The 11,286-nt window shown below is 40.6% G+C and overlaps 1 protein-coding gene across 1 annotated transcript in view; it reads right to left on the bottom strand.

Moving 5' to 3' along the window:
- Window positions 1-5,293: 5,293 nt before the first annotated feature.
- The window catches only part of LRIT1 (leucine rich repeat, Ig-like and transmembrane domains 1), a 120,355-nt gene continuing 114,362 nt past the window's right edge, over window positions 5,294-11,286 (bottom strand). The window contains exon 4 of the mRNA XM_085608478.1: window positions 5,294-10,024. Within this exon, the coding sequence (XP_085464604.1) occupies window positions 8,961-10,024 (1,064 nt within the window). The 3' untranslated portion in view covers window positions 5,294-8,960. The remainder of the gene's footprint in view (window positions 10,025-11,286) is intronic.

Genomic DNA, 11,286 nt, shown 5'->3' with positions numbered 1-11,286 from the left:
TCTGACCTAACTATAACGGGAGAATTTCATTGGTTTTTTACGAGTGAAATGTCCACCTAACTATAACATGTGTGAAACCTATGGTTTTTTAAGTGAATTTGCAAGGTTTTTTAAATGCTAATTCCTAGCTATAACGTGTGTGAAACCTATGGTTTTTAAAGTGAATTTGTACGGTTTTACAAATGCTTAGTTATGTATATATATATTTTTTTTAAGGTTTTTCACCGTGCGCGCACAGTGCGCGCACCCCGCGATTTAAAAAAAATAAAATGTTTTTTCACCCTTCGGGGTCCTTTAGGGACCCCCTGACAAAGGCTAGGCGGTCAGGAACTCTCTACCCTGCCCCCTTTTCACGTTCGCCACCTCTATTTTTCACTCTCGCACCCACAACAAACAAAATGGCGGCCGACACTTCCTGATTTCGACCGATTCGAACGTTGACTGACATGTAACCACCAATCAGAATTACGCTTGCGCACGTTAGGGTGCGCGCACCGAGCGCGCACGGTGCACGGCTATAGATATTTATGTGCTTTAACTGCAATTTTCTCGGGAAATACTGAACAGATTGACTCCATACCTGCAAAAGGCACATGCCTGACCTGAGGACTACCTCTCTGCCAAATTTCAAGTAATTATGTTCAGCCGTTCGGGCTGTACCTTCGACTAAAGGTCCTACGGGAAAATGCATGGGGAAAATGCGTTTTGGGACCCCCCTTTTTTCTTGGCCCCCGCTTGACGAATCACCCCGAGACTTTCAGGGTAGGAGCTGAGCGGAGTGCCCGATTAGTTTTGAAAATTTCGCGAGGATTTGTCAACTGGCGCCAAAGTTATTCAAAATAGAATTTTCAGATTTCCTATGGAAACACGGTCCTAACTATAACTATATACTGGCGACCGCCAGTAGATAATATAAATATATATATATATATATAAAAATATATGTACACACACACACACACACAGTTAATACGCATATGTAATTCAGATTTTATAATAAATGAACACATTCACATTATATAAAAATATATTATATGTGAGTAAAATATAATATATGTGAGCATTCTACTTGAAAAAAAAAATAATAATAGAATTTTTAGAAAATAAAAATATTACTCACTGAGCCACGCAACCTCAATGCCTAGTAGGTAGAGCAGGTCTTGTTACCTGATCTAGATGTCTGCCCAGTGGTGAGTCATCTTCTGCTGGATGCACAGGGTGCTGATAGTGTGGGGCATACAATGCTGAAAGGGAAACAACCTTCACAACACAGTCATTACATCGCACTACCTTTACAACGCAGTCATTACAACACAACATGTTTTACATCGCATACCATTACAACGCAGCCATTACATCGAATGTCACTACAAGGCATGTCATTGCAACGCATGTCACTACAACGCATGTCATTACCACGCAATATAAGGTAAGTAATAGGAAATAGTAATTTTTACCCCTCCCCTATCCAACACTTACCCTACTGTTGCACTCACTAGAGTGGGAATAGAAATGTTTACCCCTACACTATCCAACACTTACTCTACTGTTGCACTCACTGGAGTTGGAAAAGTAATTTTTACCCCTACACTATACAACACTTACCCTACTGTTGCAATCACTGGAGTGGGAATAGTCATTTTTACCCCTACACTATCCAACAATTACCCTACTGTTGTCCTAAAAGTAATATGCATTGTAATGGTATGCGTTGTAATGGTCACCTTTTTGTGTGACCTGCACAATTGTCTATAGGCTTCTGTGAGATATGGCCCAAATGGGGAATGCACACCACACTTTAGCCTGAAGAGAGGGGTTTGTCAGTGTTGCATCCTAGCACCCTTCCTTTTTATCCTCTATATTAACCATCTTGGATCAGTTTTAACAGAACAGTCCTTAGATGTCTCTAGGGCAGGTGGTCGCATGATGCCTGCTCTGCTACAGGCAGTTGACACAGTCTTAAATGCACCACTGCAAGGGAGTTACAGTGTCTTTTAGATGTTTTATTTGTTTTATGGATAGTCTTGATCTCTCTACCAATTTTTTGAAATCTCACATCATGGTGGTTGGTCCTGATAACACAAAAATTCAGAAATTTGTGGTAAAGGGTCATCAGCAAGGTAGATAATTAGCGTTACTTGCGAATTTTGCTGGACTCTCACCTTAGTTGGCAACCATTGATTAATCATAATATAATGTCCTTTTATAGAGCCACTCACAGTATTGGTGATTTTTTCATCGACTAGGGCGCACACATATGAAGGCTATTTTAGATGTTTTAAAAGTTAAATGCAGCCCCATAGTTAGTTTTGTGTGTGAGATATGGGGCTATGGGCCCATTGTCCCCATTCAAATGGCAGAAAACATGTTTTTAGAAGGCGTTTAAAGATTCTTCAAAGCACACTCTCAAAGATTGCCCATGAAGAACTGGGTATGGGGTACGTATCTGACTTTATTCGTCTCTGCCCATTGCATCTTGGTTTTCAGTGTGGCTGAAGGATGAGGTTGTAGGTTGATAGGCTTATTGTATGTGATTGCATGGTCCTGGATAACATGCTACACATTCCCTGGCTGCAGTACATTCTGTGTAACCTGAAAGATTTCAGGAGACTGAATCTTTTCTTTGATCTGGGCCGCTTTGTTAAAGCAGACATCATGTGGGTTAAGCAGGCCTTCACCGCCAACGTGACAATTGAGCGTAAGGCCCTTGCTTTGAATGAGCATTCCCTACACCATTTTATATTGGTTAAATCTGTGATCGGCATGGAAACCTACTTAAATTTGGAAATGTTCGGCTACATTTGAAGGCTTTAGACTTTTTTTAGACTTAATTTGATTCCTCAGCACGTTTTCGAACAATGGCTATCTCAAAGATTCCGATTTACTTGTGTGCATTTGTGACAATGTCTCTATTTCTGACACTTTCCATATTGTTATGATTTGCCCCTGGTTCAGCATTCTATGCCACAAATATATGCGGCCTCTTTTGTTAACCATGATTTTTTAGGCACGTGAGACCAGCCCTACTGTTTTTACAATTTCAATTCATTCACACCTCAGGTGTGTTTCTTATTTCTTGATATCACTCTGGGGTTTTGAGATGGAGTCAACTGAGATTTTCATATACCTTGTATGGTTTTATCAACTGCATTGTTTTTTTAATTATCATGTGTTTGCTGATGTTGTTTAGATATTGTGCAGATTGGTGTTCTCACTTTTATGGTTTCCTTTGAAACAAATTGAATAAAGTTTTACTGACTGATTTCCTCATCTACGAGTCCTGGTTGAGTCCTAGTCGGTTCTAGTACAATTCCCCTGCATTGAGTACAGTCTCCCCAAATCTTTAGGTGCTTGTGTGGGCATCCTCTTGCCACATTGACTGGGCTCTCTAAATTCATGCAACTATCTAGACCATTTTCCACCCATCCAAGTTGTGGGGCTTTTTCAGTGTTTTTCAATATCAGTTTTGGCAACCATTAAAGCAATCCAGAGCAGAGCCTTCTTGTATCTGTTATTATCCAGGTCAGCACTAACTTCGTGTCCCTAGTCAGCCTACCACTTCACCCATTACAGACAGCACACTCTCACAGAAGAAAGTTAACACCCCACAGGACCACACTTAATGTAGAAGGTCTCCTCACACTCCTCTGGCACCGCAAGCATCTCGGGGAGGGCTCCAGCCTCCATAGCCTATTTCTCATCCAGTATACGCGATGGAGACAATACTCTTGAATGAGCTGAAAGTGTGTTGAAATCGCTGCCTCTCATGGAGAGGTAAGGGCCTCCCTCCAATCCTCCTCTACTAAATGGCCCAGATCCACCTCTCAGGCCTCCCACAGCTTTGGGAATGTGTCAGGGATGATGAGTACTAGGGTTTTATATATCTGTGAAATGTTATGGGGACCTAGATCTGCCCCCCAAGTACTTTGGTCTCTAGGGAGCTGGTTGTCAAAGGTTCTACCAGATCTTCAAGATAAAGGGTCAATGAATGGAGATATCGGAAGAACTGACTGTGGTGGAGGTCAAATTCCGCTTGCGATGTCACGAACGATTTCATGGTGGTACCCTGCATCACATCCCCCAATGTGGAAATTCCAATGATATCCCATGAGTGAAAGCCCTTCAGGTGAGTCACTTGGGGGAGTTGTTCCCCTCCAACAAAGGAGTCACCTCCAATAGTCTGCCCTTCCACCCCAAGGACCACTTTGTGCCATGCCAGGTGCATAACACCATCTTCATGGTCAGAGGGAAATCTAGAGCATGTGTGCCCCTGAAGAGTAGGTGAAATAGCGACACACCCAAAGGTGTGGCAAAGGCCAAGTCATTCTCTGTGTCATGCCACCATTCACTGAGAATTGTGAGATGGGTGGTCCTATAATTGGATAACATTGCTATTCCTCCATCATGACATGTTCTTTTATAGCTTGTACTATTGTGTTTTAGCGCTGTATTTTTGCAATGTGATATAACTTTGTTGCATTGTGGTTATAATGTTGCATTTTGGTTTGACAGATATATTGAGTTGTTCCCTCTTATTTTTTAATTGCACTTTTATGCTGCTTTATGTACATTATTGTGTTAGCTTATTTTGTTAACTTTGGATTTGTCAACAATTGCTGCTATATTTCTAGCAAGAATCAACACATGGCTTTAAAATGCCCATGGCAAGCAGCCATTTTCCATTGACTAAGGAGTTAATATATTGCTGCAGAAGCTGTTAAACTATTTAGGACAACAGTCAGACTAAAACTGTTTCAGAGTCTGTTTCTTAACTTTGCTCTCCCAGTGCTCACTATATGTGATTAGGCTCAAGTATTTATTTTTCTTCAGCTGGCTTTAACGAAAAGCAAGAGAGATAAGGTAATAAAGTGAGAAAGAAGAAGGAAGAGAAAGATATGAAAACAGTGAGAAAGGGAATAAGGAAGTCAGAAAAATAAAAGAACCTGCAAGAACAGGTGAAAGAAATAGACAGGATGTCAACTGAAGACAAGGCTGTCTTGGTATTTGGTAATCCTGGCATTAGGCAACACTTGTGGAGGGCGTCTAAAAAAATTGAACTCCCATACTTATTTATTTCCAAATTAAGCATTGGAAGATTCTGTGCTTTTTAGTACCTGAATGATGCACATACCGTTCAAATGTTGTTTTCAGAAATGTAAAGACCTGTATGTAGTGTATAACATAACTCAAAGATTACAGGGTTGAAAAAGCAAATCCTCATAACAGCAAAAACTGCCAAAGCCTGAAAGGTACTTTAATAAATATTTTAATTCATTGTTTACATAAGTTCACATAGGATCAATGTACATTTCCATTTACAAATACGCTTACAGACCCTTATGAAACACACTCAAATTATAAATGTAAAGTTGAATGAATCTGACAATTGGCCATATTCAGTAATCACTAGGCTTTGCTGCATTTGGCAGAATGAGTGATCCTTTGTTATATGCCTCAACTATCAAGGTCATAAACATCAACATAGAAAAATATTAACTGTGGAGTATCACTACTACCACTATATTGTCATGGTAAGTACATAGTGATAAGGATAGATTTACTATTCTTAACTCCGCTTCTGGGTGTCTCGGAGATGTATATCATCAAGGTCAGCAGTTGTGTAGTTAAGGATAGGAAATCCATACCTCAATAGATTTACCTCGACAATATATAGGCCTTGATTCATTTTACCACTGAGGGGTAAGTGCTGTTTAGCGCACCTGATATAATCTGACTCCCCAGATTCATAATTTATCTGTTATGATAAAATGCACTTATTTCAATTTTTTGGGCAATCACATCTAGACTTTGGTTCCTACAGCAGATCAAAGTAAATGCAGTTCTCATTCCACTGTTAAATTCCAGCATGTTTAACCTGCTGAACTCTAACGAAGGGTGCAGAGTTTGTGCAGCTGTGGGAAAACTCCCGCCCATTCATAACCAAAAGCCATCATGTTAGTGGATATCTTTCATTAGATATTTTTGTAGGTCAATAGTAGAAACTCGATATTGTGGTAGATCACCACTGCAAGGCTGGTGGATGATTTGCAAAAAAGGCTACTTTGCTCTGTCCCAAAGTGTGTATGACCTCAAACATGAAAGTCATCAAAAAATAGCATACCTCTAGATAATTGTCTCCTGGCTCTTAAAGATTTGCCTTAATGTTACACTGTCGCAAAAAGAACAGACGATGGATAGAATGCTGAACAAATCAAACATTCACCCCCAGTCACAGAGTCCATCATCAGTTCTTTTTGCTTTTGTTGCCCCAAATGGGAAGGGTACGCCCAGACATGGGTCCCGTCCTCACTGTACCCCTGGATTCAAGCTAGCCCGGCTGATAAGGGGTGATGCCCTGAAACCGGTCCCAGGATGCTTGTTTCCGGTCCAGGATGGACCTTGTCTGGCAGTTCGTGCTGAACTGTTCGCATGGGGAGCAGGGTCAAGACTGGATTGTATATGACTGGGTCAAAACTGAGGTGGTGTGGCGAGCACAAAAACAATGGATTAAATCCAGATCTGTGACTGATGGTGAATGTTTGATCTGTTCAGCATTCCGTCCATCATCTGTTCTTAATGTTATACAGCAGTACGTATTTAATTGATCTCAGAAGAATTAAACTTGAATAACTTTTACACCTTCACAGGCAAAAAATAACAATGCATTGTTATGTCAATGTCAACATGTGTGAACATGGTTTATCCCTTTCTTTGACCGAATATTTGACCAATCCCTGTTGGAAATGGCACCTATGACGTGCAAGCTACAAAAACAACACCGTGAACAAGATGTGTTTAATAAAACTGCCTGTTTTTACATAGTATGCGATTTTCACGATTTCTTTGTGGTCAAATAGAACAAAACTATAGAGTGGGATACTTTCAGTCTAAACAACGGTTTTTACCATGTCGCGCCAACACAGTAACAATCAAAGACTAACTCTGATTTTTGCCCTCCTTATCTTTCCGATCACAGCAGTGTATTCAGGATCTCTTCCATAATACTTGCATTATAAACAAATATACAAAATCTGATCTAGCAACAACGTAGGTGCTTGATTTGGCACAGAGCCATATTTGCAGAGTCAGAAGGAAGGAGGGAGGAGAGAACAATCACAGCTCCTTTTAGAGACCACTGAAAAGATGGCCACCTCTTCATAACCATAAACCCCACTCCAACAGCATGCAATCATGATGTAACCCTGTTTTACCAGTGACACAAGGCAAAATGACATATAGATTGGTCCTGTCATTCAATACAGTTTAGAGCCATGGAGCAGTCTTGCCGCATGTGAAAGGTCTGCATAAAACAAGACACGAGTAATAATGTGACAACAGCCTAAAATGCAAGTAGAGAAAGTTTAACTTGCAAGTAGGTTTCTGGCTGTATGCAGTGCATCAGAGGATGAGCCCATGAGAGTTGTGTTGTAGACATTCCTTTGATGTATGTATGTTTTAAAACTTAAATAAAGTAAACCTAGACAAGCTGAAACAGACTGCTCTACATATGCTAGGGTTGGGAAGACAATTCAAGGTCATGCACTTAGTTAGGGGGAGATTCTCTTTTCCTATTGCCACCAATGGGACATGATGAGCCGGGACATGTGTTATGGGTTGTATACACACACATACATAAAAAAAGAACTTCGGTTGAGCTGTTCTGCAACATGGGAATCCAAGACATGCCCTAAAGACCATTTTGATAATACAAACAACCCCTGATGAGATTTCTAGTATTATTAGTACCACGGTCAGGGAGATCCCAACTTCATTTTGAGCATTAATTGTGTTAGCGTCAAAGTAGAACTAGATAGTGTGCCACTTCTACTAATTATCAACTGGTGTTGATAACCAGGAAGAACATTTCTGATCACCCTTAGAAATTGTGGTCAACTGACCAAAGGCAATATCATCACTAGTTCTGGCTCTCACAGCAGACATGTGATTAATGTATTACTGCAGCTGTTACACATTGCCAATGACTAAGACATTTTAATCTGCAAATGGTGTGATGATTAAAACAGGACTCGCCCAGTGCTATGGCACATCTCTCCATCTTCTTTGATGAAGACTATTTGGTCTTTCAACACAGAAAGCACATTCTTTGACCGTTCTGCCATTTCTGGACTCTATTTTGTCATCTCCTATCATTCGCATTTCTCTCCTATTTCTTTCTGGAGGATTGTTCTCTTTCTTCCACAGCTGCAATCATGACACGTCCTGCTACGTAAATCCCCAAAAGAATCAATCAAAAACATGCAAGGGGTTATGCGATACGTTGAGACTGTCTCTGATCATTTGCATCCTTGGCAACTACCACCTCATTTTGTGCTGTGCCCCTTTTGAGTAGCCATCAGCACCTTGATGTGTAATACATGTTTTTACTCTCCATTTTTATTGTAATCAGATCTAAAGTTTGAAAGTTGCTTTTCAAAGCAAATGTTTTGTGTGTAATGGACTATGGCAAATGCTTCGTTATCATCAGGAACACAAATCCTCATGATGGTGGAAATTCAGCCAGGGGATTCTACTTTGCATTTAGATTTTCCTCAAAAAAATTATAAGATTTTCATTTGCCATGGAAACTCTAAATCAGGCCTCATTTGTTGATAGAGTATTTTTAACACAGTGGCTTTTTATAGGGCAAAAGCAGTTCAAGTGCTGGAATCATCTGGGCGAAGAGAAACTGACAATTGCGACTGAGTGACATTGGCAACTGTTGCCCTCTGATGACAGCACTTCTACCCAGAAAAAAATCCTTTCTCAAGTAATACTTAAACCTATAACCGAGCAACAGAGTGAAATCACCTTTTGCTGGAAAAAACGTTCACCCTGTGGAACACTATAGACCAGCCAGCAGTGCACCGTGATCTCACGATCCATCATATTGACATGACCTGCGTTGTCAATTACCATGCAGATCGGCAAATGAAACAGTCTAGAGGGTTAATCGGGAGTCGTCAACAAAAGAACTCATTGGGCTGCCCCTCAGTCTTTGGTACTGCTTCAGAATCCACGCTTGACCGTGAAGATAGTAATCTGTTAGACTCATCTGGTGTGGTGTGCCTTGTCAAGTACTCCCCTTCCACACCCTTGGGACCTGCCGAGAGGCTTTCAAATGTAACATAGGACTCCTGGATATCCTTGGACTTACGGCCTAGTCCTTTTTTGCAGCGTCTCTTCAATGCTCCGCAACAGACCACCAGCGTCAGAGGGACAGCTATGACACATGCTACACTAACGACCACCACATTGATGAGCTTCTGCGTTCCACCTGCACTGACTGCCTCATCTGTGGAAAAGATAACACATTGCTCCTTCCTGGGAATCAGCCCTTTCACACAGATGCAAGCAATGTACTTTGTCTTTGGCATAAGTCCATCTATGGTGATCTTCATTTTCCCTGGCTCCACGTTAATTCGGCGCATGTCTCTTTCACCAAAGACTGCATATAGTACACTGAAAACGGTGGCCTCTTTTGACATGGGGGCTTTCCATGCTAGAGAGACACTGTGATCTGTGTCTCCAATGACCTTCACGGCTCTGACTATGCGCTCTGACTCCACCTGTCCAGTGGGAGGACTCAACAGAATATTTCCTTGAACTTTACTGTCCGTGGTTATTGAAAGACCATCATTGGTCTCAGATCCTTTCCCTTCTTTCTTCATCGGTTCCCCAATCTCATTGATTCTGTACTGTTGGGGACCTCGTGCCTCTTCAGTGTAAATGCGAAGAGGCTGGCTCGCCACGGTAGGGGTGACTAGATATCTAGCCACCAGTCTTTCATTGTATGCTGCTGCCTCCATTGGATTTCCATTGCCTGTCCACACCTTCCGAACACCACTCATGGCAGAGTCTGGATCATCTGTGGTGTCAGAATCTGTGACAATGAGGGATATGAAGGCCTCTGTTGCACCCAAAAAATTCTTTGCTTTGCAGATATACTCTCCAGAATCCTTGTACGTAACCACCGGTAAACCAAGGATTGACCAACTCATGCCATCAGTTGAAATCTCCTGGTGAACTGAAAAGAAAAAAAACATATTCGCAGGAATCAGTTACTGTAATCAGAAAATATGCAGAAATAGCATGTTAAGAAACTAATAAAAAATCCCATCCTAAGATGGTTTTAGCTTTATTCATCATTATTATATTCTTCTAGTTTTCTCCTTATTGATGCTGTGTGAATCATTGCATTGAATTATAGCATCACATTTGTAAACCTGATCTTTGTAAATAGTTTAATCTCCTCCAAATTTCTAATAATATTTCCATAATAAAGATAGAAAAGCAAACACAGCTTGATCCCAACATTTGTTTCATGCCCTGTTACATTACATTGAATAAGTGTTCTACAAGCATTTTTCCTCTAATATGATTGTGGTAAACTCCCCCCAGTTTCTGGTGGTCCCTAGATAGTGATCAGCAGAACCCCTATTGCACTTCTCAAATCACTGTAAATTGCACAGTGAAGTAAGTTGTTCCTAATACGCAGTTGTATGTTTTGCCATCGGTATGAATACAATAGTTTGATTTATATGGCTGATACATTTTGAACATCTTTATTGTAGAAATTGTTTCAGACACTAGCTTTCCAATTTATTTTCGTAAACTATTATTATTACAATGTGGGTATTGCAAACAAAAATGCCTATTGAGGATACAAAGTTGGAATCTTAATTTTTAGAACTTTTGATCCAATTAAAAAAGGCACTACACAATTCAAGAATTAATCGAACATTTATGTGATAAGTATTTGACTAATCATTTGTTCTTTCTTTACAATGGATATGTTATATATTTGTTATATTTTGATAAATCAATTTACAAAAATAAAATTTAAATAAAAAAATAAAAAAACTATTGCCCCATTTTCCTGTTATCTATGGTGACAAAAGTGTTGGAAAAAGCACTTAATCAAGAATTGACGAGAGATATAGATGATCATTCACTTCTGGATGCCTCACAGTTTGGCTTTAGAGAAAGCCTGGGCAGAGTTTCCAGAGTTCCACATGCTCTGCCAAGCTACGCACAGTTCCGCGAGCGGCACAGTGGGTTACCTCAAGCCGTTCACACTGATTTTTAGTGCTGGGTGTTTGTTCCGCGCTGAAAAATTAGCGCAAATGGCATCTTGCGCAGTGCAAAAGGGTACTGTTTCTTTCTGCTGCGCGAGTAGAAGTTTAACTGGAACGGCAGCTTCCTCAATGTATATGGAAGGTTTCTCAACGCGAGCGGTAGTGACCCCCCACAGCTGCCCACATTCAGAAACCTTGCAGGGAAGTGGTC

The sequence above is a fragment of the Triturus cristatus genome, chromosome 1_2 (genome assembly GCF_964204655.1).
Source record: "Triturus cristatus chromosome 1_2, aTriCri1.1, whole genome shotgun sequence".
Taxonomy (NCBI): domain Eukaryota; kingdom Metazoa; phylum Chordata; class Amphibia; order Caudata; family Salamandridae; genus Triturus; species Triturus cristatus.
Note: the sequence above shows the minus strand (reverse complement) of the source record. Positions and strands in the feature narration are given on the sequence as shown.